The 27,796-nt window shown below is 41.0% G+C and overlaps 1 protein-coding gene across 2 annotated transcripts in view; it reads left to right on the top strand.

Moving 5' to 3' along the window:
- Nucleotides 1-27,788, top strand: part of si:ch73-95l15.5 — a 42,814-nt gene extending 15,026 nt beyond the window's left edge. For both annotated transcript variants that reach the window (XM_034174190.1, XM_034174189.1), the window contains exons 2-11: nucleotides 6,563-6,780; nucleotides 8,333-9,339; nucleotides 10,839-10,985; nucleotides 13,624-13,701; nucleotides 17,705-17,809; nucleotides 20,253-20,402; nucleotides 20,514-20,681; nucleotides 25,233-25,421; nucleotides 26,618-26,809; nucleotides 26,988-27,788. In XM_034174190.1, the coding sequence (XP_034030081.1) occupies nucleotides 6,609-6,780; nucleotides 8,333-9,339; nucleotides 10,839-10,985; nucleotides 13,624-13,701; nucleotides 17,705-17,809; nucleotides 20,253-20,402; nucleotides 20,514-20,681; nucleotides 25,233-25,421; nucleotides 26,618-26,809; nucleotides 26,988-27,092 (2,313 nt within the window). In that variant the 5' untranslated portion in view covers nucleotides 6,563-6,608 and the 3' untranslated portion in view covers nucleotides 27,093-27,788. The remainder of the gene's footprint in view (nucleotides 1-6,562; nucleotides 6,781-8,332; nucleotides 9,340-10,838; nucleotides 10,986-13,623; nucleotides 13,702-17,704; nucleotides 17,810-20,252; nucleotides 20,403-20,513; nucleotides 20,682-25,232; nucleotides 25,422-26,617; nucleotides 26,810-26,987) is intronic.
- The last annotated feature ends 8 nt before the right edge of the window (nucleotides 27,789-27,796 follow it).

Here is a 27,796-nt window from a genome sequence, read left to right as displayed (position 1 = left end):
CGTGTCAAAGCTCCATTCATTCAGTGTGGCTCAAAGTCTACGTGTCCCGTGGGAAGCTAGTGTCAACATTCAGGCTGGTGTGCTGCAGTGAATTGCTCAGCCACATGAGCATGACAGATTAAAACTAACTCACACAGCCCAGTCATACTATTTAAATGTCAAGCTACTCTTTATATATACCTAGTTCCTAACTATCTCCTGCAAGACATTCCATAAAATGTTGGGAGTAAATTGAATTTATTTTGTACAATTCAGTGCACATATTAAAGTATATACATTAAAAATACACAATAAAGTGAAAAAGCTTATTTCCATTGTGGTTCAAAAGCATTCACCACTTTGTAATGTTGACATTCTTTCAACACAAGATCTTTTGGCATTGAGGCTTCCGAGCCATTTCAGTTGTTATTTTGTCCCATTCTTACTGCAAATGCATCTTTTTTTTCCTCCCCCTTTTCAAAATTCTCAACACATTATTGTGGACAGGTCAGGACTGCAGGGAGACCAGTCCAGTACCCATACAGTCTTCTCCCACAGCCATGCCTTTGTAATGTGTACAGAATATGGTTTTGGATTGTATTTTTGTACTGGGTGATGGCTCCATCTCTGGTAATCATCGCCTTATTGTGATGGAGAGGTTTGTTTGTACCCTATGAACCTTAGAGGTGGAGACATATTGGCATGACGTGACTTATTTGGTATATATTATATGCTGTCTGAGAAGTAGAAACTTACCATTTTATTAGTAAATATTACACAACAATCTTATACTACTGTAATATGTATTTCTACAAATCAGTTCAAACTGCTTATTCAGAGGGAGAATTGGCAAGACCTTTGACAGCTGTGCTTTTGTTTGAGTCAGGATAGCTTTCATTATGATGTTTAACCACTTGTAGTAAGAATTGTTTCTTTTCTGATTTGGTTAATATAGCATTAAAGCTCTGCATCACCTTGACGCCCCGTTCTGCAGTGCCATTTACAACTTTTAGAGATCGAATTGTCTCAGGTGGTGTCTGTAAAGCCTGGGTCCCATGCACAAAATAATAAACCATGAATAATGAGCCAAGCATGGGTGTGTCAGCGATTATTTGAAGAACGATCCACGTTTTAAACCGTCACATATCCACTACTAAGGCGCCTCTATGTGCGTCTCTGTACCTCGCATGTGCCAGGTATCAGCCTCCAGTGAGCCACGACTGACCTGTCATTTGAGCCTCGTCCAGCGTCGAGTGGCTCGTGTCGCCACATATGATCCATGTGGCACCATGATAACACGACATTGGCACACATTTAGGTATGGGTTTGGTCCAAACCTCCAGCTCTCCCACACTTGGTCCCTTTAAAGTGTGGGTTTTCAATTCATAGCAACATTTAAAGATGTCACATTTTTTTTTAAACGCAGTCCAAAAATAATCTTCTTCTTCTGCAGCTTTAAACACACAGCCACTTTTACACAGTCATCCAAAGTTTAACTTTGTGTTTGTCCATTATTAACTGAAAAATAACTCTTTTGCGAGCTTGCGTTCTGCCTAAATGCTCGTTTGGAGCGTGATGAGTCACTGCCTCGGTGCACAGTGCACACACACAGCGGAGCTCATGTGATCCATCAACAAGATATTAAATCAACCATAGACATACTTTTACAGCTTGAAATGAACATGCAACTGTTTTATCAAGCTATAAAAATAGTTGCCTTAAGCTGTTCCAAAATACATTCCTCATGGGGCAGAAAAGAGAGGGTAAAAAAGCATCCAGATGAAACAGTCCTGTGATTCCAGAAGCGATTAGAGGGGTTTTCAGCATCCAAGGTTTGGCAGAAAATGATTAATCCGCTACAAAATAATTATTTTATATACAGCGTCCAGCACACAGAGCAGGTGCTATTGTGCGCACAAGAGGGCAGCCACTCCAAAAATAGCCTCTCAGGTCCTGTGTAGCTGCCAGGCGCTGGGATAATAGGCTATTAGCAGCCTCGTCTGCACCACACTCATGCCTCTAAAACCTTGTACACAAACTGCCTCACGCTGTTGTTGCTAAATTTTGAACATCTTGAAATTAGCGCCACACTCAGAGAGGAGCCTCAGTAACTGAAGATACTGCCTCTCAGAGCCACCATTCTCCCACGATATTTGAATAAACCCTCTCGTAGCAAAAAAAAAAAAAAAAAACATGCTGTGTGACTCATTATTCATCCGTCATTATTTGGTGGGACCAGGGCTTAAGAAAGACTCTGGTAGACCGAGAACTGTGAAGAATGCATTTGTATTCATTGTCACAAAATTGCTGAGGGTTTTCTGTTCATAGTTCCGCATCAATTCAGTGAGGTGGATCATCTGATGCTTCTTTCTCTTGTGTATTCCTCACCATTTGCATCGTCTGATGTGCATCAACATTGTCATCAAAGAAAGCAAGCCCCATCATCACTTCACTCAAGTACCAAAGGTGTCACTTGAATGCAGTCAGTGCTGCTTCCTTGACAGTTGGATTACTGTAAGCATACAGAGCTTTCATGAACTGCAGGTCATTTGATGGTGCTTCAGCTGCTAAGGGTGCCCGGATATAGACTTGTCACAAACAATAGGAATTCTAGGATACCATGTTCTTAAGATGCCCTCAGCTTAACCTGTTCCCTGAACAGCCACATTTTGAAAGAGGAGATAACTCATGCCATCCAGTGTGCTCTGTGTAGTGCACCAGGAGCCTGAATGCACACCCCTATTGCTGGAGATCCACCAAGAAAGATCAGGAACAACCCATGGTCATTTGTCATTTTTCACATTGTAAACAAATTGTTTGCAACTTTATTTTCAGCAAAACTGTGTCTCCTCCTTTGGCTCTCATCTCCATACTTGATTATCATTCAGTGTGATTTTATTTAACATGGCAACAATGTAATGAGATTGACTGGCCCGGATGCACTACTATGTCATTGACATTCTGGTTGCTGGCTCCCACTGGGAGATGTAACCAATTAGCATATTTTCCATGTGACAACGTGAAGCCTACAGTTGGAAGGGCTTCATGTCATCCCTTCAGAAACCTATCTGTGCAGTTTGATTGCCCATGACAGTGCTTGAGGCAAAAGCAACATTGATATGCTACACTAGCATGCAGCACATTTTATAGAACTACAAATGTGCTGGGGGAGGGGGGGCTGATTAATCCAAGTGTTAGCCCTAATAAGAAGTATGGGTGTAATGATGTATTGTGAAGCTTATATTGAATCACGTTTTTTTTTTTTTTTTACGAGTATCGTGATATCATGAAAGGGCCTTTATTGTCATTCAGGGTTCGAATTAGTACGTGCATGTGCTAGTTTGTGCACGTATTATTCGAGCGGTGCATGTAATTTTATACTGCACTAGCACTGGTGCAAGTAACTTTATCCAAGTTTTATCAACTATAAGCACCAGTAGAATGAACCAATAAAGGAATAAATAAGGAAAAAAACATTTCCAGTGTGTTGTCTTCATCTTCCCTGCGTTTTATGACTCTCACACACGGAGCGAGTTGCTTTGCTCTATTTGTTGTGGAAAGCTGACAAATGTCACCAGCGGCGCCGTCCCTGGGTTCACAACATCCTCATGAGACGTTTCCAATTCGGGGAGTTTCATTATTTGCTGCAGGAGCTGCAGCAAATAACTGGAGCTGCAGGAGCTCCAGTTTGAGGACCTCCTGTCCCGTTCACGCGCACACATATAAACAAAGAAAAGAAAAAGAAAACTGGCTGCCGCTGCGGTTCCTCACTCTCTCTCCTCTCAAACTCTGTCATCATTGTGTTATAAACCAGTCACCATTCGTTTTATTATACATCTGTGTAGCTAATAAAATTATCTTCACAGATGATTAGTTCATGCGCGCACGTAAAAAAAAAAAAACTGGCTACCGCTGCAGTTCCTCGCTCTCTCTCCCCTCAAACTCTGGCATAATTGTTATAAACCAGTCACCATTTGTTTTATTATACATCTGTGTAGTTAATAAATAAAATGATCTTCACAGACAATTCGTTCACGCACGCACGTGAACAAAAATAAAAAGTGTCTGCCGCTCCTGCTCTTCCCTCAAACTCTCCCCAGAGAGGAAGAGTCTGACACATCAGAGGATGAGTTTTAAGGTTGATATAAGACTGAGTTTTGGTTGTGCAAGTAACTTTTTTTTTTTATGCAAGTAATTTTTTTGTTGCTATCACTGGTGCAAGTAGGTTAAAAATGTGTTTCAACCCCTGTTATTGTACACACATGAAAGCATAAAATGAAATTTCTCTTGTGCATGTAACCCATCCTAATTATAGTTAGACACAATTCATCCATTAGGAGCATGGACAGCCATCTTCCATCTCCTGGACAATACCTCCAGATGTAGAGAAGCTGCCTTGGTGAGGAGCAGAGAAAAGAGCAGACCCTAAATAAACATGTTTTTGAGGAAACTTGAATGTGCTTGGAGGAAACTAATGCAGACACGGGAAGAACATGCAAACTCCACACAGGAACTGGGCATGGGTGGAATCGAATCCCATATTTTCTTGCTGTGAGGCAAGAGTGCTAACCGCTGTTCCACCGAGCTGCCCCAAAGAAATAATGACTCAAAAATGAAATATACAAATAGGAAACCAGTAACATCAAGGATTACAATTTCTACTTTGGATTCATTTCTTCAGATTCAGTGTAGAAAAGACAACAAAAATAATCATTGACTTCAGGAAGAAAGCTCCTTAACTGCACCTCCTCAACACGAGGGGCACTGAAGTGGTGAGAGTGCACAGCCACAAGTTCCTCTGCCTTCATGTGTCATCTGATCTGAGCTGGTCTGCAAACACTGCAGCCAGTGTGGAAAAAAAAACCTCAGAAGTGGCTTCACTTCATCAGAGTGCTCAGGAAGGCTGGGATGAGCTGCCATCCCCTCACACAAGCCTACAAAGGCCTGGTGAAGAGTATCCTCACCACTGTTCATCTCATTGTGGTATGGCAACACCACTCAGACAGAGAGGAAGGCTCTCCAGAGAGTCATAAAAACAGCTGAAAAAATGATCAGGACTGAACCTCTATCAATGGACTCAATTTACACACGAGTCCCTTCAGTTGCTGTCTTGTTCAGAATCAGGGTCGCCATAGCAAATCTGAGGTGGATCTGCATGTTGATTTGGCACAGGTTTTACGCCAGATGCCCTGTCAGTTTAGTTAAGTGTCATGTTGCCGTTACCATGAGTGATAACTGTGCTGTGTTTGATGCCTTCTGCCACTGTATCTGTTTGTGAGTGTGTGTAAATAGAAACACCTGCTTGCTGCAGAATGTAGAAAAGACAAAACGCTGTGCGTGCATACTTATACCTTCAATGACGAACAAATTGGGGAGAGCTGACATTTGCCGTTTGGTATGCTTATGTGCTTTTGGTCAAAGATGAATGCCACCAAAATGGAACGTTGGACATTGATAATTACATTCTGGACTTACACGCCGTTCCAGCAGGGGCCGGTAAACCATCTTTATATTAAGAGCGTGCATGCGTATTTTTATTTAGTAAGTTCAATGTAAGCTCATAATATCATTGTAAATACATTACAAATGGATGCACAAGAAAGGGAAAACACTTATTTCCATTATGGTCTATTTAAAAATCAAATGACAAAATAGAAGTAATAATAATGTGTATATGATAACAAGGACCTAAACAATGTATAAATACATTAAGTCAGTAAATTAACATGAAAAATTGTGTAATTAACAGGAAATAAAAGGGTTGAGTTCTTCTAAAAACTGTTGAGGTCTAAGGTTTAAAAACATTCTGAACTCACATGCCATTCCAACTCATTATACAAATTTTGCATAATTTATTACCACCGTTGAAAAATGCCAGCTACCTATTTTAGAAACGCTACCCAATCTAGAACCTGTGGATCCCCACAGGCAATGCACTAGTATACACTTTATTATCTGTGCAATATCCACTGTGTTTGTAATACAAATTATGCAATAACTGCTGTTCACAGTCTCCATTATGCTGGTACTTTGTAATCTATATTTTTAGGAGCACTAGGTAAGAAATTCTCCATTTTATACTCTTTTTATTTATTTAGGCCTACTCGAGAGCTCTGCACAAGAATTCTGATGTACCCAAACCTTGCGTACAAATCCAAATGGAAAATAAAGTCTCTTTGTTTCTTTGTAGTCAAAGCATTCACCACTAGCTACTTTCTACGTGATTTGTGAAGTGTGACATAATTACATGTCATTATATGTGTACCGAATTGTAATAGGTATATCGTGATATGTATCATTACATCCCAACTGAGAAGAAACTTTTATTTTTAAATTGTGTACCAGGATGGATTGAAGTCTGTGGTAGTTTGTTTGTTTGTTTGTTTTTTGGTGGTGGTTGTTGTTGTTTTTAGTTTTATGGTTTGGAAATAGTTGGTGGCAATTTGACTCAGATGTGGATGAGAAGGACTGCTGTGGATGAGAAGTTAAAAGTGACCCCTGAAATTGATAGTTTTGTACAGACGTAGTGTTATGATAGTAATCTGTAAATGCATCTCATATTTTTTCTGTTTTTATTTCACAGATAAATCCATAGCTGACATAAAGGTGGTGCCAGTCCTCAGTCCTCAATGTCTTTCAGAACTAAACACGATTTGTGCCGAATATGTGGGGGCGCTCTCCAGGGAAACCAAAGACGATGGCTGTTTAGTGGCCAAAATAAAAAGAGTGGTCAGTCTCAGACCTTGACAGAGACTCCAAAAGGGCAGCGCTTGTCTAGATCCTCACAGAGCAGCCCTTGGGGTGAGTGTGGCATAAAAGGAAATTTTGGACCCATTCTATTTGAATGTGAAGGAATAATGTACCTTTTAGTGTTAAATATCGTTGTGGTTCAACCGCTCATGCTTATACCAGGGCAGTTTCTAGTGTATGTATAACCTCGATACACTACCAGTGATACGATACTGATGATATGATTCACCCCTGTTCCCGATTTGATACGTATTTGATGGTGATTCAATTCCTCACAATGCGGTATGATGCGATTTGGTACAATACGATTATGGATGGGTATTGATAAGATTTTATCTATCGATGCCATTATCAGTCCAATTCTTTATCGATTCCCTTATTAATACCTCTTGTAAATTTTCTGTCTACTAAAAGTAGGCTTTACAGATTTTCTATGTCAACAACATTTTATTGAGTCCTAAAGTAAATAAATATGAAATTGGTCACTGGATCCTTGATCTCTAGATATAAATAAAAATTAATGAAATCTGTATATGGCCACTTGATCCTTGATGTACATGATGGATCCTTGATCTCTGGACAGAAATAGAAATAAACAAAATCTAAATATTTTTGTCAAAAACATTTCCTTTCAGATATTAATGACAAATGTAATTCTGCTGAGTTCTTGGCTGTGCTGCACGTCAGGATGAATGTAATGTAATGAATGTTCGATTCTTGTTTCTTGCCTGCAACAAGACAAGAGCCCCAGTTCATGACTAATCAACACAAACGTGAGCCATGATTGACATCTTTATGTCTATTAGGTCTATCTCCACCTTATCTTAGTAATTTATTGCAAGTTTCTATAACTCCATATAGTACATGCTTAGCCAAACTCATCTTGCTCAATGTACCTAAAATCAAATCAAAATATGGAGAACTATCCTTTATTTATGCTTTATTTAACCAGGTAATAACTTACCTGGTTAAATAAAGGTTTAAAAAAAAGCCTTTTATGTCTTTGAGAGGACTTGATGACGAAATTGTGGACCTGTTTGCGAATTGATTTGCTCCTGTTCTTCTTACATTTAGACAGGGATTTAAAAAATCACACCATTGCTTATGTATTTTTAGCTCCAAATGTAAACAAGAGCAAACTGAGATTCCCGACATCTGCCAATCCGGATCCGGATCACCTCCAAAATTTAGTGGATTCTTCCATGCCCTAACGTCTATCTGTGGTGCAAATTTGGTGAGAATCTTTTCTTTTTTTTTACGCAATCCTTCAAAGCCTATATAAAGTGAAATCTTGATCCAGAATCAAATCTGGATTACCTCCAAAATTTCTTTCATGAGTCTTTCATGGCCTAATATCTATATGTGGTGAAAATTTCATCAAAATTCCTGCAGTAGTTTTGACGTAATCCTGCTAACAGGCAAACGGACAAATAAATAAACGCAGATGATTTTATTATGTCCTTGGTGGACATAATTAAGAGCTTTTTTAAGACACCTGTTGATCTTGTTGAAAGATGAGTCCTTTTAAATAAAACACAATTTATTTTCATCTTTCATGAGTGACATGTTTTTTTTTTATTGTTGTTTTTTTTGTCTTCCACAGGCAGCACGTTATCCCTGGGTTCCTCTGTGTCTCTCTCCAAGTTACATGTGTCGTCGAGCTCCCCTTCCAAAGCAGTGGACCTGCTGTCCGTGTTGACCCACATACTGGGGCAGTCTGTACCACGAGGCAGTGGGCAGGGGGAGTTTGTCTGTGGCAAATGTGTGTGTGCCCTTGAGCGAGTGTTCAAGTTTGACTCTGTGATAGCCAGAGTGAGGGTGCTCTCAGCTGAGAGGCTTCACAAACTGACACAAGAGAGGGACAAAATCAGACAGTGGGTACGCCAAAACTACAAACAAAGGCAGTCACAGGAGTTCCTGAACAAAAGCAGTGAGGAGGATGGGGAGTCTGTCAAGGAGGGCTACAGGGAGATGCTCAAAGAAAATATGGCACTTTCAGAGTATGAGTGCTGGTCTGAGAAGTGGGACATGTGCCCATATTTTGTAAGGACTGGCAAAAGATGCAGAAAGGGCAAAGGATGTGAAGGGTGTGATTCATTAAGGGTTTCAGACTCAGATTACGAGTCTGTTTGTGGAGTTCCCCGCCACTTGCCTTTCCAACCCTTCTCTCCTTTAGCTTTGTCCCGAGACAAATCCCAGAGCATGCCCCTCCATTGCCTGAGGGTACCTTCCGTCAGTTCCACCCCTGCTTCATTGTCTGGATCCAGGCTGTCTTTACAGCAGTCTTCCTGCACAGCATCCATTCAGTCTTTGGACTTGTATGATGACACCGATATGTTCGATATACCAAGTGATCAGTCAGTCAACTTTGTGCTGACAGAGTTGAGAAGTATTGAAGCAAAACCGGTGTGTTCTCCGTCAGGGAGCAGAATCCCAGTTCTGGACAGGAAGGTTGGGAGATATTCAGCACAAATTGGAGAGGGTGCATCACCCACTGTGAGCCGTGTCCTGAACTTTGAGAATATGGAGAATGGAAAAGATGATACAGATGAAGAAGATGGGGATGTTCTAACAGAACTGAAGGATGAGTTTATGCCTTTTCATCGAGCGGTGAGTGTAGTCTAGGACTTTGCTTAGACATGTATGCACATCATTAAGGAGAGAATAACTCAGCTGTTCTAGACTAATTCAACCCCAATGAGCAACTTGGGATCTGTGCCAAAATCTCTATCAGGGATGAACAGCCCAAAAATGACAACGCCCTTTTCATCCCAAGTGTTATTTCAAATACAGCTGTATTTTCTAAACTGCAGCAGCTATAGATTTTCCAAGGTACTCAATATGTTCAGAATGACCAGTCCATGTTTCAAAGGGTCATAGAAGAGTGTAAAATTTCAAATTTTGATATTTTAAGTGAAAACTGTTAGAAAACATTTGGTCCAATGACCTATATACACTCTGGAATCGCCACATATTTAGTAACGTGAACTTTAGTAACGTGAACTTATCTCGGCTGCTTATACGAGATCGCGAGTACAAGCGGTCGAGATGAGTTTCCTCCACAGGGTGGCTGGGTGCTCCCTTAGAAATAGGGTGAGGAGCTCGGAGTCGAGCCGCTGCTCCTCCATGTCAAAAGGAGTCAGTTGAGGTGGCTCGGGCATCTTTTCCGGATGCCCCCTGGACGTCTCACTGGAGAGGTGTTCCGGGCACATCCCATTGGGAGGAGGCCCCGGGGAAGACCCAGGACACGCTGGAGGGACTACATCTCTCGGCTGGCTTGGGAACGCCTTGGGGTTCTCCCGGAGGAGCTGGGGGAGGTGTGTGTGGATCGGGAGGTCTGGGCGGCTTTGCTTGAGCTGCTGCCCCCGCGACCCGACTCCGGATAAAGCGGGAGAAAATGGATGGAACTTTCTGGGCTGTTAGCTGTTGGGAAATTTCCCTGATAATTTTTAAAAACATTTAAGATCACTAGATACTGCTGTCTGCTAAAGAAACAAGTTTTGTTTTGTATTTGTCACTTAAAATCAATATTCCATTAGTAACAGTATGACTGAAAATAAAATTTCATTAAATTTGGCAAATGTTTGTTTTCTGTCAATGTACGGTAAAAACTTGACCCACTTATTTTAACCATTTTCTCTTAAAATAAAATTTCACACTTTTCTATGACCTTCTCAATCATGTATTGGTCATTCTGAACTTTTTGAATACCTTGGAAAATCTATAGCCGCTGCAGTTTACAAAATACAGCTGTATTTGAAGTAACACTCGGCACAAAAAAGGGAGTGGCCATTTTTGGGCTATTTGTCCCTGATAATTTTGGCACATATCCCAAGTTGTTCATTGGGGTCATATTAGTCTAGAACAACTGAGGTATCTTCTCTTAAATGATGTGCATACATGCCTCAGCTAGGTCCTCTAATAGTATCACTGTCTGGCAATATGCTGTAAAAATGTCTTTATGTCAGCATGGAGGAAAGGTAACAACTGGCACTGCAATTGACAATCTGGGAGCAACTGCAGCCACAGTCCAGTAGTCCATCAAGATTACAACTACATGTTTGATCGTTGTCAAATTCACAAGTGAAAACATAAGTTTGTCATTTCAGAGCACCGTAGGCAAGCTTGGTCACGCCGTCAGGCATCTGCAAGACCAGCTTGACCAGGCTGTGACCCGTAACAGGACCCTGGAGGCTGAGCTGAAATATGGGGGGAGCAAACCTACAGAAGTCAACAGATCAGAGGACTGGGCTCCTGTAAGAATTACATGTTTTTTTTTTTCTGTCGTTGGAAACGCACTCACTCCCACATGTACACACACTGTGGCCAACCGTACTAGCAAATTATAAAGTGCTGTGACCACACGAACAGAGAACGGTGCCATGTCACAGAACAGATAGATGTTCACTCATGAAAGTGCTGGCAGTTAATTTTTATTGCATAAGAAAAAAAAAACAAGGTTATTAAACAGTGCAACACTGTGCAGATGCCCCAGAGTTCCACAGTGATGTGTGTAAATGGTTCCATAAACCACTCTATGGAAAAATATGATGCCAGAGAATAAATGGAGTTGAGTGTAGTGACTTTTGTGTCTCATGACGGGCGTGCCTGCCTTTCCTCATTATCACAGCACATAAAGACACAAACAGGTACACACACAGCCATGCTCTGGAATCTTCCCCAACCTGTTGAGTTTGCCCACGGCTCAGTAGTCGTCTGGTAGCCAATATCATTAACAAGCCTCTCAGCTGCTGTGTGCAGCCTCCACGTGACATGATCTCTATCTGAACAAGAACTGCTGTTTGTATTTGTAAGAGCCAAAGCAAATAGTTTTTGACTGCATGATCCACTATTCAGAAAGGTGCCAACCCAAACAAATTTTTGTACATGTTGTTTTCACTTGATATTTGTGTCGAATTATTCCCAAAATAAAAAATTCAGAATGCAAAACATTTGAACTGCACTAGTTAAATTTATGGCTTTTCCATTTTTATTTATTTATTTATTTATTTCAATCCTTCCACTGAGCAGAATTAGGTTAAATTTGGCAGGTATCTTAATTGTATGTTGGTGCTGAATGAGTTTGAAGATGTTTGTGTGCACATATGACAGAGTTATAACTGATGTTTAGGTTTTTGCAGGGTGTGTGGCAGTTCTGTTAGCTGCTGCTGTTAATTCAAATGTCACATTAAATATTAATGTCATAACAGCGACAGCTTCACCCACAATACAGTAAAAAGTGCAGTGTGCAACTGGTGCTTGGGCTAGAGTTTGGTGGCTAACAAATAACGTTGACATTAATTATTAAACGTACATATTTATTTTCTTAAACAGGTACAAGGCAGTCCACAGAGCAGCTCAGTCTTATTCTGAGTGTACAACTGACAGTTATAATTTTCCCTCCTGACGTCCATGTTGTGTAAATTTTTAGTAGAATTTCTTTGTATGCCCATGGGTGTGTTGGTCCAAAAATGTGGTGTGGTCAGGTGCAGTGCTGGTAAATCCCAATTGAGAGAAGGCAGAAAGCAATTGCACCGTCAACCACCAAAAACCTGGCATAAAGGTGTGCGCAGAGTTGTTTTGGTATTTATACCTTGCAACATTCAGATGCAGCTCATGCAGTCGGGTACATAAGTATTTGGACAGTGACACAGTTTAACTTTGCCTCTACACCACTGCATTGTAATTAAACATGATGTGATTAAAGTGGAGTTTGTTAGCTTTAATTTAAGGGATTTAACAAAAAATTGCAAAAAAAAAACAATTTAGCAGTGACTGATTTATTTATTTATTCTTTTATACACAGTCCCTCCTGTTTTTGAGGCTAAATGGATAAACTAAATAGGATTATTGTTAATCCAAATCATCCTTTGTCTAGACGGTTTTCAATAATGAAGTGGTACTCCTCATCTGAGTCTCCCTAAGTAACTGCTCTTTTCACACAGTCATTCCAGCACTTGTACCCAGGTATCTTCTGAAGTGAACAAGTACCAAAGAAATCATTCCATCACCTCAGGTTACTGGTTAGCATGGAAGTGTCACAGCCACACAGTCATAAAGGAAGCATCAGGGCCGTAAAGACTTGAATCTTTGTTCTTTTGCAAAGATATCACCATCACCATTGAGCTCATGGCACCATAAGCTGTTCAGGGCATCTCTTGATCTCAAAAGCAGACAACACAGAGATACAAATGACGTCTGTGAAGGGAAGGTCAGTAAAAGTTTCCTCACCAACAAAGACACCGAAGCTGCTGGTATCCAAAACACAAAAAAACAGGCTTTCAGTGACTTCTGGACTCAGCCATCAGAAGTGTATCTGTATGTGGCGAAGTAATTGAATGCAGCAGAGACAGTCACTTATCTCAGCAGAGACATTCGTGTCTCTGAGTACTTGACATTTGAGACTAGGAGATCCAGCAAGAGCACATTCAGGTGTGTCTTAGCTCTTAAATAGCTGAAAATACCTGAATGAGCTCATCAGCTTTTGGTAAAGTGAGAGATAAACATTGTGCAGGTTTAGGGGTCCCTGCAGACCAGCATTGGGAATCATTGATTCAGAGGATGTAGGCACATGGTTTAAAAAAGAAAACCATGTTGGTTGAAAACTTGTTGTTTTGAACGAGGTGAAAGACCTCCATTACACCTATGCTTGTTCTGCTATTCACAGGGAATAGTAATGTCAGCACACAGATCATGCAGTTCATGTGAAATAATGTCAGGGCAGCAGGTTTGAATATGCATGCAGCTCCAGAAAATTGGAAGGCTACATCTAATAACTCTGTCCACAGTCATGTTTTCAGACAACTTGGGATGACTCATTGATCACCGTTGTTCCACAAAGGTTTTGTCTGCTCTTGTGACATTTATATAATGTCTTTTATGCTTTCCTTTAAGTTGGTCCATATGGACGGTGGCAGTTTCCTGCTACAGAGACTCGGTCATTCTCTGCACAGCCGGGAGTGTCTGATCCAGGTAGGTGAGACTATTAAAGGAGACAGAACTCTGTCATGCATACAGCGAAGGCTGTGGCTCAAAACCCACTGGAATGTTGTGTGTCTTTGCAGTCATTGTACACCCTTAAAGTGGCAATGCTACATATTATCATATGATTGTTCCAGGCTGCTCTTAATTTTATTTATGCTTGTTCATTTCAGATCTACCACAGGAATTTACAGTAGTGTTCAGAATAATAGTAGTGCTATGTGACTAAAAAGATTAATCCAGGTTTTGAGTATATTTCTTATTGTTACATGGGAAACAAGGTACCAGTAGATTCTCACAAATCCAACAAGAACAAGCATTCATGATATGCACACTCTTAAGGTTATGAAATTGGGCTATTAGTAAAAAAAAAAGTAGAAAAGGGGGTGTTCACAATAATAGTAGCATCTGCTGTTGACGCTACAAACTCAAAACTATTATGTTCAAACTGCTTTTTTAGCAATCCTGTGAATCACTAAACTAGTATTTAGTTGTATAACCACGGTTTTTTATGAGTTCTTCACATCTGCGAGGCATTAATTTTGTTGGTTTGGAACCAAGATTTTGCTGGTTTACTAGTGTGCTTGGGGTCATTGTCTTGTTGAAACACCCATTTCAAGGGCATGTCCTCCTCAGCATAAGGCAACATGACCTCTTCAAGTATTTTGACATATCCAAACTGATCCATGATACCTGGTATGCGATATACGAGGTCTGTGATAAAACTAACGTACTTTTTTATTTTTTTCAAAAACTATATGGATTTGAAGCACGTGCAATTACATCAGACAAGCTTGAACCCTCGTGCGCATGCGTGAGTTTTTTCATGCCTTTCGGTTACGTCATTCGCCTGTGGGCTGGCTTTGAGTGAGGAGTGCTCCACCCCTCCCGTCGGAATCTCTTTGTCTGAGAACTTCCTGAGAGACTGACGCTTTGCTTGATCAAAATTTTTTCCAAAACTGTGAGGCACATCGAAGTGGACGTCATTCGAGAAATTCAGCTGGTTTTCTGTGAAAATTTTAACGGCTGATGAGAGATTATGGACTGTTGCTGTCACTTTAAGGACTGCCCATGGAGCGGGACGTCGCGACACGCCCTGAGCTGCCGCTGTCTGCCTGTTTCGAGCTGAAAGCTTCCAAATTTAAGCCTCTGTTGACGCAGGACGTCGTGAGAGAACAGAGAACTTTCAGAAGAGGTCGGGATCAGCAGTTTATCCGGACATTCCACTGTTAAAGGAGATTTTATTAATGAAAGACGTGCGGACGGGTCCGCGCGTCGGGACGCAGCCGGCGCGGTGCGGCAGCACAGGAATAACACCTCCGTGTTGATAACCATTTGTAAAAACCAGACGGCTTTTGATGGCTTTCAGTTGAGTGAGTATCTGAGAAATTGTTTAACAGCTGAACATGTTCCAACTTGTCCTTAAGGCTTCCAACGGAGGTGTTTTTCCTGTGGCGGCGCCGGCTGCATCCCGACGCGCGGACCCATCCGCACGGACCCATCCGCACTTTCTTTCATTACAAAATCTCCTTTAACAGTGGAATGTCCGGATAAACTGCTGATCCCGACCTCTTCTGAAAGTTCTCTGTTCTCTCACGACATCCTGGGTCAACAGAGGCTTAAATTTGGAAGCTTTCAGCTCGAAACAGGCAGACAGCGGCGGCTCAGGGCGCGTCGCGATGTCCCGCTCCGTGAGCAGTCCTTAAAGCGACAGGAACAGTCCATAATCTCTCATCAGCTGTTAAAATTTTCACAGAAAACCAGCTGAATTTCTCGAATGATGTCCACTTCGATGTGCCTCACAGTTTTTGAAAAAATTTTGATCAAGCAAAGCGTCAGTCTCTCAGGAAGTTCTCAGACAAAGAGATTCCGACGGGAGGGGTGGACCACTCCTCACTCAAAGCCAGCCCACAGGCGAATGACGTAACCGACAGGCGTGAAAAAACTCTCGCATGCCCACGAGGGTTCAAGCTTGTCTGACGTAATCGCACGTGATTCAAATCCATATAGTTTTTGAAAAAAATAAAAAGGTCTGATACTTTTCTAACAGACCTCGTATAGGCCCAACACCATAGTAGGAGAAACATGCCCATATCATGTTGCTTGCACCACCATGCTTCACTGTCTTCACTGTGAACTGTGACTTGAATTCAGAGTTTGGGGGTCGTCTCACAAACTGTCTGTGGCCCTTGGACCCAAAAAACAATTTTACTCTCATCAGTCCACAAAATATTCCTCCATTTCTCTTTAGGCCAGTTGATGTGTTCTTTGGCAAATTGTAACCGCTTCTGCACGTCTGCACGTCTTTTATTTAACAGAGGGACTTTGCGGGGGATTCTTGCAAATAAATTAGCTTCACACAGGCGTCTTCTAACTGTCACAGCACTTACAGGTAACTCCAGACTGTCTTTGATCATCCTGGAGCTGATCAATGGGTGAGCCTTTGCCATTCTGGTTATTCTTCTATCCATTTTGATGGTTGTTTTCCATTTTCTTTCATGCGTCTCTGGTTTTTTTTGTCCGTTTTAAAGCATTGGAGATCATTGTAGATGAACAGCCTATAATTTTTTTGCACCTGCGTATAAGTTTTCCCCTCTCCAATCAACGTTTTAATCAAACCACGCTGTTCTTCTGAACAATGTCTTGAACGTCCCATTTTCCTCAGGCTTTCAAAGAGAAAAGCATGTTCAACAGGTGCTGGCTTCATCCTTACATAGGGGACACCTGATTCACACCTGTTTGTTCCACAAAATTGATGAACTCAAGGACTGAATACCACACTACCATTATTGTGAACACCCCCTTTTCTACTTTTTTTTACTAAAAGCCCAATTTCATAGCCTTAAGAGTGTGCATATCATGAATGCTTGGTCTTGTTGGATTTGTGAGAATCTACTGAATCTACTGGTACCTTGTTTCCCATGTAACAATAAGAAATATACTCAAAACCTGGATTAATCTTTTTAGTCACATAGCACTACTATTATTCTGAACACTACTGTAAGTTGATTTCACTAACTGAACTGTTGCACCCCCACTGTGCAGTATGCACAGCTGCTTGGTTTAGCATTTCTATAAAAAATAAAAAAAATCACAAGATTCAGAGTTTTGGTTTCAATTTAAGGGTATTGACTTCCAAATCAGGTTGTGTATAAATTGTAGTACTGTAAGGTCCATATGTATCTGGGTAGTCACTCCCTCACGTCACCATAATGGAGCTGAAATTAAAGTGTTGTACTTGTAGTGTAGACTGTCGGCTGTAATTCAAAGGGGTTTAGCAAAAATATGGCATTATCACTTAGGAATTAAGGCCAACTCTCTACATACAGTATCCTACAGTGTTGGAACACTTGGTATTTTACACATTTTAATTTGTTTATGCTATTTCAGATGCAAAAAATTAAAAAATTCTAAAGTTATCTTCCTTAAACTCAAACTGAAAGCAAATTTCTACAACTTAAATAAACATATAAATGCCAAGATGATGGGCTGCATAAGTAATGGAACACTTTGGTATAATACCTGTAAATAATTAGTTTTGTTTCCAGTTTTCTTCAGATAAGTCAGGTGGATGGATACATGAACATTTCTAAATCACTGAATATGGCTTGGACTTTATTTGCAACAATTATGAAGAAGTACAAACAGTATGGCACTCTGGTAAATTTTATGTTTTGTTAATCTATGGAAGGAGTCTTCCTAAGTAATCCTACTTAAATAGTGTAACATTTTCAATAATGAACATTAATACAATAGCAACAATGAACAAATGTCCCATTAATGATGGTATTTTTCATGTGTCAGCTGTTTTATGACACCAAAAAGTGCTTCAGTTTTAATTTTTCATAAAAATTTTGTTTTTGTAAATTCTAAATTTTCTACTCTTCATCCCATTTGATGTGACATTGACTACAAGCAGACTCAAAAGACTGAATTCTTGTAAAAACATTAAATATCTCAAGTTGAGATGTTAAACATATGTGCTGTTTTTCAGGAGTGTATGGGTCTGATTAAGAGACTGTGCATGGATGAGGGAGCAGGGAACAAGTTGACTGAGAAATTGTCTGAGAACCTGAAGGAAACCCTCTCTGACAACAAGGTTAAGACAAAAAATTCTGCTTTTTTAAATTGTATTTTATTTTTCCCCCTGTTCCTTGCAGAGGTGGTTTAGTATCAAGAAAAGATCTAGAGATGAAATTAAAATTTTCGTAACATTATAGTTTGAAATGTTGCTTGTCACACTGTAGCATGTTTTGGACATTATCATTCTGTCATTTAGTGGTCACCAACCATGTTCTTGAAGATTGGTATTTGATATTCAATAGCTGCATATTTTTTCCTTTTTGCTCTCCCCACAACTACTTAACAAAGTGGGCATTTACTGAAGTCACCATTGTCCATTTAGAAAAAAAAAAAATCTAATTGATAAGAGTTTGTATTTGTTGGAATGTGGTTGCTCACACTGAAAATGACAAATGATGTAAACTCCCATTGTTGTTAACATAAAAAAATTAACATTTGATTGCACAGTATCCACTCCATCCAAAACCTGTAGAACACAAATATTTTTGCCTGCCCACTCTAAAAAGTACATTTAATACCTATGTTTTAGCCCCAAGAATGAATGCAATTTCTTCATCTAGAGGGATGAAAACATACACAGTACAGATACTCAAGGATATGAATTATGTTATAACAGTACTGGAGTTTCAGTGATTTCTTTGAACTTTCCATTTTTGTGGGGACAGAATGATAGTACAACTTATGTCTTTAACAACAACAACAATGTGGTGCACAAATTTTAACTTTTTGTTTTCTGAAAGTAACGTGAAATATGTACATAGATAAATATGTACATACATACAAAAGTCATAAATGCAACACACCTAACGTTTGTGTGAATATCTCTTTGTAAGCCAGACATTTGTGTTATAGTCCCCAAGCTTCTGGCAGATTTGTGGTTTGATACTTGACCATTACTCTTTGGGGAATTGAAGATGTTCTAAATTCTACTATATAGGCACTGAACTCCTGTGATGGTGGTCCTTATCACGACACCATTACTTTAAGTAAATGACAGACACTGACTCCCCCTAGAGGAGAAACCAAATTGTTTCCCCAACCAAGGCTGATGCAATATACGAGAAGTGTCTTGTCCAAGGACACAGACTGGTAGTGTGACCGGCAATCTGAGGTCTACATACTGGTAGTTTAAATCCTGTCCTGCTGAACTGCTTGATCTTATCAGAATTGGTTAGAGTTCAATTAATTCTATTAGCTTCCTGACACCGACCCACTTCTTAGGCTAATTTTGACCTGCTTTGATGTATTCTTGGGTTAGGTGTCCTGTTGAAACACCCAGTTGTGACAAAGTTTCAGAGGTGTAGCTGGTGCTTTGAGGTTTTGCTTAAAAATTCTGAAGTAGTCGTCATCAATTATTCCATACACTTTGGGTTTGTGGGATGTCTGTTGCAGAGCAGATGGCTCCAAGGCATAGAGGTTGGTATACTGTACCATTATAGAGACGGGTTCAATTCCAGGTCTGTGCTTCATGCTCTTGGGGAGAGTAAAGTATATTCAATCAATCAATCAATGCTACTGTCTCTGTCTTTGGAAAAGACACTTGTCCCATTCCACGCAGTGGTAAATGTCGACTAGACTTTTCTGGGGAAGTAACCTGTGACAAGCTGGCATCTCATCCAGGGGGAGTTGTAGACTCAGCTACTTGATGTTGTGGAATCTGGGATGAGCACCAGTACAGTAGGCCTGTAGAGGACTTACTTCTACTTCTTTGAGCTTTACATCAGTTACACTGGCAGCAAAGCAGTCTCAGAGCATTTTCTCTAGGAAGAAGTTGACAGGACAGTTTTGTCCTCCTTCCAGACCTTTGTGAAGTGGCAATACATCTCAGTGACTTCTACTTGGCTAAAATTCTTTAAATTTGTGATCTTGGAATCTGCATCTCTTCAAAAATGTCCCCAAGAAGCATTCATAACTTGTGAAAGTCTGTAGTCCTCTTTCTCACATCTGGCTCCTTGAACTCTCCCATGCGCTATGTGTTGTCACACCAGTAGTTACTGTCAAATAATTTATCATTATTATTACCAATAATGATTTACTAACTCCAGATGGCGCCAGAAGTCACCACCTGGAGTTAATCATTGTCAGTAACAGAAAATTCAGAGACCTTGTTTGGTGAGTTGAGATATTTTGGAATTTTCAGCACAGAATTAATATTCTAATTAGATTAATGTGGCTTTTTGACCCTATCTTGGTTTAAAAATAAATAAATTGCAATATGTGCACCACATTTTTGTGCCTCTCACCCTTGGTTAAGCTTCTGTTTCATACAATAACTTAGCCCCAGAAAAAGAAGGATTTAAAAAAAAAATCATTGAAAGCTCAGACTTTTTGTGACATTAATGTCCATGATGGGTGTATGTAAACATCTGATAGCCCCTGCAAGTTTGTATGTCAGTTAGTTAGCTGCTATAGTTGAATATTAAAAGAAGGTGATTATGCAACATTTTCGTGATGTGTAGATTGCACTGGAGAGTTTGGCGTCTGAAATGAGAGAAAGTCAAAAGAGGATGGAAAAAGAGGTAGAGTCTCTGAGGAAGGCTGGTAGAGACAGAGAGCAAGACCTCAACACGCTCAACACCATACTGCAGTGCAACCAGGATATTATTAATGTAAAAACACATACACACACACACCCCTTCTGACCACATTTGTAAACTGTCTGGTTTTGCACTTTGCCGCATGCACAGTTCATCGAAACCTGCATTTCCTCATTACTCCAGGATCTGCGATTGGCTCTTGGGGAGAAGGAGCGTCTGCTGAGAGAGGTAGAGAAAGAGCGAGAGGTGTGGAGACAGAGGGATCAGACCCTCAGCGCTGTGCTGCAGGAGAAGGAATCACTTCTCTTCTGCCTCAAGGAGGAGCTACAGAGCTGCCAGAAAGATTTGCAGGTATTAGAGCCACAGCCTGCAAACTGGTTTGCAGTAAAAGCTGTGTAAAATTGATCCATACTGTGGACCCAAAATGGAGTAAATTTATTTTTTCCCCCCTCAAAATTCTACTCACAACACCCCATAATGACTACATGAAAATAAAGTTTTATTTTATATATATATATATATATATATATATATATATACACACACACTAAGAAATCACATGTGCATAAAATTTCACACCCTTTGCTCAATACTTTGTTGATGCCCCTTTGGCAGCAATTACAGCCTCAATTCTTTTTGAATATGATGCCACAAGCTTGGCGTACCTATCTTTGGACATTCACAGAGTTGTCCTGAAACCACTCCTTTGATATGTGGGCTGTGTGCTTAGGGTCATTGTCCTGCTGAAAGATGAACCATTGCCCCAGTCTGAGGTCAAGAGCGCTCTGAAGCAGGTTTTCATCCAAGATGTTTCTGTACATTGCTGCATTCATCAAGCTCACTAGTCTCCGAGTCTCCTGCTGCTAAAAAAAAAACAAAAAAAAAACCTCCCCACAGCATGATGCTGCCACCACCATGCTTCACTGTAGGGATGGCGCCTTGCTTCCTCCAAACATGACATCTGGCATTCATGCCAAAGAGTTCAATCTTTGTCTCATCAGACCAGAGAATTTTGTTTCTCGTGGTCTTAGAGTCCTTCAGGCGCCTTTTGGCAAACTTCAGGTGGGCTGCCATGTACCTTTTACCAAAGAGTGGCTTCCGTCTGGCCACTCTACCATACAGGCCTGATTGATGAATTGCTACAGAGATGGTTGTCCTTCTGTAAGGTTCTCCTCTCTCCACAGAGGAATGCTGGAGCTCTGACAGAGTGACCATTGGGTTCTTGGTCACCTCCCTGACTAAGGCCCTTCTCCCCTGATCGCTCAGTTTAGATGGGTGGCCAGCTCCAGGAACAGTCCTGGTGGATCTGAACTTCTTTCATTTACGGATGATAGAGGCCACTGTGCTCATGGGGACCTTCAAAGGAGCAGAAATGTTTCTGTACCATTCTCCAGATTTTTGCCTTGAGACAATTCTGTCTTGGAGGTCTACAGACAATTCCTTTGACTTTGTGCTTGGCTTGTGCTCTGACATGCACTGTCAACTGTGGGACCTTATATGTTGACAGGTGTGTTTTTCCAAATCATGTCCAGTCAACTGAATTTACCCCAGGTGGACTCCAATGAAGCAGTGAAGTTGTAGAAACATCTCAAGGATGATCAGTGGGAACAGGACGCACCTGAGCTCAATTTTGAGGTTCATGGCAAAGGCTGTGAATACTTATGTACGAGGTGTATTAGATAAGAAACCGACACTTTTATTATTTTTTTAACTATATATATACGTGCGATTACACCAATCATACTTGAACCCTCGTGTGCATGCGTGAGTTTTTTCACGCGTGTCGGTGACGTCATTTCCCTGTGGGCCGGCCTTGAGTGAGATGTGGTCCAGCCCTCTCGGCTGAATTCCTTTGTTTCACACGCTGCTCGAGACGGCGCGCGTTGCTTTATCAAAATTTTTTCTGGACCTGTGAGGAATATCCGAGTGGACACTATTCGAGAAATTAAGCTGGTTTTCGGTGAAAAGTTTAACGGCTGATGAGAGATTATGGGGTGTTTCGGTCGCTGTAAGGACTTCCCACGGAGCGGGACGTCGCGCAGCGCTTCCAGGCGCCGTCGTCGGCCTGTTTCGAGCTGCAAACATCCTAATTTAAGGCTTAATTCACCCAGGACGTCGTGAGAGAACGGAGAAGATTCAGAAGAGGCCGGCATGAGGACTTTATGCGGACATTCCACTGTTTAAGGACATTTTGTAATGAAAGACGTGCGCACAAATTCGCCAAGTCGTTTCCGTGATGACTCGGCGAATCTGTGTGCACCGCGACAGGAAAAACACCCCCGTGTTGAAAACCATTTGTAAAATTCAGGCGGCTTTTGATGGCTTTCAACAAGTGAGTAACTGAGAAATTGTTTAACAGCTTGGGCATGTTCCAACTTGCCCGTTAAGGTTTCCAACGGAGGTGTTTTTCCTGTCGCGACCCCCCACGGTCGGGTCCGGCCTGACATGCGACTCTGCCCGCACGTTCTTTCATTACAAAATGTCCGTTAACAATGGAATGTCCGAATAAACTCCTCATGCTGACTTCTTCTGAAAGTTCTCTGTTCTCTGACAACTTACTGGGTCAACAGAGCCTGAAATGTCGAAGTTTTCAACTTGAAACGGCGAGACGCTGCTGCCTCGAAGCGCAGATCGCCGTCAGGCGCCGTGGGCCATCCTTAAAGCGACGCTACCAGACCAAAATCTCTCATCAGCCGTTAAAATTTTTACCGAAAACCAGCTGAATTTATCGAATGGTGTCCACTCAGTTGTGCCTTACAGTTTTGAAAAAATTTTGATCAAACAAAGCAGCAGTCTCTGAGCCATTCCTAAACAATGAAAAAAATCGACGAGAGGGTGTGCCACTCCTCACTCAAAGACTGCCCACAGGCGAATGACGTAACCGACAGGCGTGAAAAAACTCTTGCATGCCCACGAGGGTTCAAGCATGTCTGATGTAATCACACGTGATTCAAATCCATATGGTTTTTGAAAAAAATAATAAGGTCGGATACTTTTCTAATAGACCTCGTACATGGGATTTTATATATATATATATATATATATATATATATATAACACTTTTCACACTGCTATTATGGGGTATTGTGTGTAGAATTTTGAGGGGTAAAAATGAAATTCATCCATTTTGGAATAAGGCTGTAACGTAACAAAATTTTGAAAACGTGAAGCACAGTGAATACTTTTCAGATGTAGTGTATTTACAGTACTAGGAAAGAGGCTTATATGTCAAAATTATAGCAGCAAAAGCCTTCAAAATTTTTACAAACCAGTAGGAACGCCATATCTTGTTGCTGTGGATACAGGTAACTGCATAGAAACAATTCACTGTGTTGTTAAAGTAGACCTGCATTGAAATAAATGTGGTCAGATTTCAGAACGAAATAGCTGATATGTATTTATAAGACCCTTGTGAATGCAGTAAAGTAAATCTGTAAGCCCAAATTTGTAATTCAGCGGAGAAATCTTCATTTAAAAATGACAAATTTGCAGCTAAAATTTAGCCCTCTGTGAAAACAGTTTGTACAGCCGTATCATTTCCATGACGTCAGGGACAAGACGACGCGCTCCCGCCTTCAGTCCTATCCCGCATTGAAATTGATTTTATCTGTTAGTAATGTTACTTATACACGTCCTGGTTTCAACATCCAAAAGTAAGCTGCAATGAATGTGAGATACAGATCTGTGTGCTCAGATCAGCAACGACATCGACAGCGGGCGCCATTCTTCCTCTCCCGCTCTCTGCCTCCGCTGCGCTTATTAAGTCTGCGGGCTCGTTAACCGCCGACGTGGGCCACTCACACCACCCATGTCTGCTTTGCAGCCAGTGTCGTGTCAGATTCAGCGCACAACACCGGCATCACCTCTCTGTCTACTGAATGGAGCTGCAGCACACTTGGCACAAGTCCTGAGATTACGCTTGCTGTTTTAATGTGAAGCGGCCGGTACACTTGTTGCTGCAAGGACAGACTTCTTGTGGCAAAATCCACAGCACCGCACGTCTCGGCAATCGGAGCCCCAGAGCTCCATGGACGCTGAGAGAGGTTTATATATTTTTAATGACTGGGATTCTTTGCGGGTCTCGCCTCCATGTCCCGCGATGGTACCGGAGGCGAAAGACAGTAGATTTTCATTGCGACACCACTCAATCAAACGGGCGTATGAAAAAGTCCCCCAAAATAATTTTCAAGCACAAATAAAAGAAATGTGTACTCACCAGACGTGCCGCAAGACAATATGAAGTTTTAAAAAAAGTAGATCCTTCCGTATAAGACAAGAAAAAGGTGCAGATGCAAACTGACGTAAATCCACAAATTACAGTTGGCGCAATGCATGCTGGGAGAGGGTCTTGTCCGTGACGTCTCGGCAGCGTTCATGATGAGAGGGACAATTTCCGGAGGGCTAAATGTTAGCTGTAAATTTGTCATTTTCAAATGAAGATTTCTCCGTTGAATGACAGATCTGGGCTTGCAGATTTACTTTACTACATTCAGAAGGATCTCGTGTGTAAATGTAAGTCATTTTTTGTTCAAAAAATCTGACTGCATTTTTTTCAGTGCAGGTCTCCTTTAAAGGTTACAAATAAATAATTCAGTGCAACCTAGAAAACAGTGGAATTATTTTCTCAGTTTATCATTGATGTAGTCACCTTTATTAGAACTTCCACAATTTAAAGTGTTGTAACACAAACACACTCTTGTGGTAGTTGGTGATGACGAGCTCCAACACTGGGTTTCAGAATCTGTAGCCAACATGACCTCATCATTGTCGCAAAGTAACAGGAACTCAAGATCATTTCAAATAGCAATCTACCCAGCATGCATTGTGTGCTGATTGATACTCCTAACAACACTGTAAATTTGAGTGAACAAAAGAAAACTTGTATGCGTCACTTTCCTCCAGGCTCTGTCAGACTCTGTGATTGGCCAGGGCTTGACAGGAGGTGGGGCTGAGGCAGCTCTTGCTACTCAGCTGAAGGAGGAGATTGAGCTTGCAGCCTCGCTGAAGGACAGAGAGAGAAACAGCACCACCATGTGTCAAGAGGTCACCAAACTAAACGCTGTACTTCAGGAACAACAGATCATGATGCAGGTAGATGACAACATAAAGCTTCAGCCACCCACATATTCTCTCTTCAGTAAGGCTTTTTACTTATTTCTGTCTCATTGGGAAATCTGTAAAATGTTCCTCTACAAAAAATTTTCTGTCTGGCAAGTGCAATAAACCTTTGCATTTATCTGCTGCAAATGTTAGTTGAGCTTTGAAGTGTTGATCTTTGGAGCAAGAGTTCTTTCTTGAAAGGAGACTTCTCAGTCCATGATGACAAGTCAGCATGTTAGAATTTACAGTATATTTACTGTCATTATGCCCTGATAGCCAAAACATGCGCGCTCGCACACAATCAAATTTCTACTCGCAACACCCCATAATTACAACATGAAATTTTTTTTTTTTGCAAATTTATCAATAAAAATAAAAACTAAGAAATCACATGTACATAAGTCTTCACACCCTTTGCTCAATATGTTGTTGATGCACCTTTGGTAGCAATTACAGCATCAAGTCTTCTTAAATTTGATGCCACAAACTTGGTACACCTATCTTTGGGCAGTTTTGCCCATTCCTCTTTGCAGCACCTCTCAAGCTCCATCAGGTTGGATCGGGTGCGTCAGTGCACAGCCATTTTCAGATCTCTCCAGAGATGTTCAGTTGGATTCTGGTCTGGGCTCTGGATGGGCCACTCAAGGACATTCAGTGTTGTCCTGAAGACAGTCCTTTATGGTGTACAGAGACAAAATTACACACACACACACACACGTGTCAGTGTCCAACTACATATGGGCCTGATAGTTTTTGAAGAGTTTGACCTGCATTTCTATTGATGGTCTAATTGTAGTTATATCAGCATGACAACTGATTGGGCTAAATTAAACCTTTTTTTTTTTTTTCTTTATGTGGGTTAATTGGTTTGGATGGTCAGGAGAAAATGAACTAATTTCTCATCGTTCATATCTGATCCAAACTCCAAATGTGCAGTTTCAACATCACACAGTACAGTGGCTCTGCAGAGGTCACTAACCTTTTCTTTGTCTCACCTCATTCACCCCCCGCTTTTTGTTTGTAAACTACAACATATAATGAACTGTTTTTAGATGATGTCTGTGTCTGTCTGTGCTGCCAGGTTCTGCAGCTTTAAACAGTGTGAAGGTCTGTTCTCAGCTTTAGGTGATATTATGTTTGTAACCTGAATTCTCTGTCTTTGTAACATTTCATTTTGCTGTGTCTAGAATCAGCAGATGAGTCACAGTCAGATGGTGTCATCACTGACAGCTCAACTCAGAGACATCCACATGGAGCTGAGGGAGAAAGAGGAGGAGAAGAAGGAGGCACATCGGTCCTGGCAGAATGACATGGAGGATAGAGAAAAAGAAGAGAGAAAACTAAGGGATGCCCTGGAGAGGAGAGACAAATTCATCGAGGTAAAGTGCTGCTGTTCTGTTTGTATGGTCCAGATGTGTCTGAATATTCTGTGTATGAATGTTGACTGTGAATACTGCAGCATCACTGCAACATATTGGTTTGTATTGATTTTAATTCTGGGTTTATACATTTTATGCATCATAAATGTGATGGAAAGTTTATTTTTCTTCACCACAGCAAATCCTTTTGGATGCTGAGGAGCGGGACCAACTGTTCCGAGAGCTGCAACACAACCTCCAGAATAAATATGACCCCGTGACTACCATCAAGCACACACTGTGATGGAGGAGAGCCGCCGTGACGTGGTGACAGGATGCACACTTACTGCACAGGAACACGTTTTGCACTTTCTGCACCACGTTTTCGTCGTTGACATATTTATTGTGGTGCCATAAGCCAGTTTAGTTTTCAAGTGTTTAATGCTCTCATCTTTGGAGAGTCATTGCAGTCTTCAGCGTTTGGTGTGGATTTGCGTCTGGTCTGTTGTTGGATGTTTAATACCTGATTACCTGGCACCGCATTACTGTATTTAGAGGATTCTTGAATTTTGTTGTGAAATGGTGATTACTTGTAGTTATTTCAACTGTAGAAAGACTACTGATACATTTCTGAATAATCTGATCACAAATCCTTATTTGGAAGCTTTTAGGGAGTGTGTTGAAATGGGTTAAACAGAGTTTTGCTGTTTTCTGCTCTACTTGCTTTTTGCAGTACTATTTCGGTTTTTGTGTTTTTAAATGTGATTGTGAAGAACTGCCACCTGTGATTTACAGTGTTCGTTTTGCACTTCTTGTTCATACCAAAGATATATTTTAACCATTCTTTTGTTGTCATTTTCTGCTTTTACTTGCCTGCATTTTTGTTTTGTTTTGTTATTGTGGTACTGTTCAGATTTTCCTCCACACTTTCCAGTCCTTTGTCAAGCAGGCTACTGTGCACAGTTCCTGTTAGCTCAAGGGAATTAAACACTGATCAGAATTCTGTGT

The sequence above is a fragment of the Thalassophryne amazonica genome, chromosome 7 (genome assembly GCF_902500255.1).
Source record: "Thalassophryne amazonica chromosome 7, fThaAma1.1, whole genome shotgun sequence".
Taxonomy (NCBI): Eukaryota; Metazoa; Chordata; class Actinopteri; order Batrachoidiformes; family Batrachoididae; genus Thalassophryne; species Thalassophryne amazonica.
The sequence above is the reverse complement of the archived record's forward strand: the minus strand, read 5'-3'. Positions and strand labels throughout refer to the sequence as shown.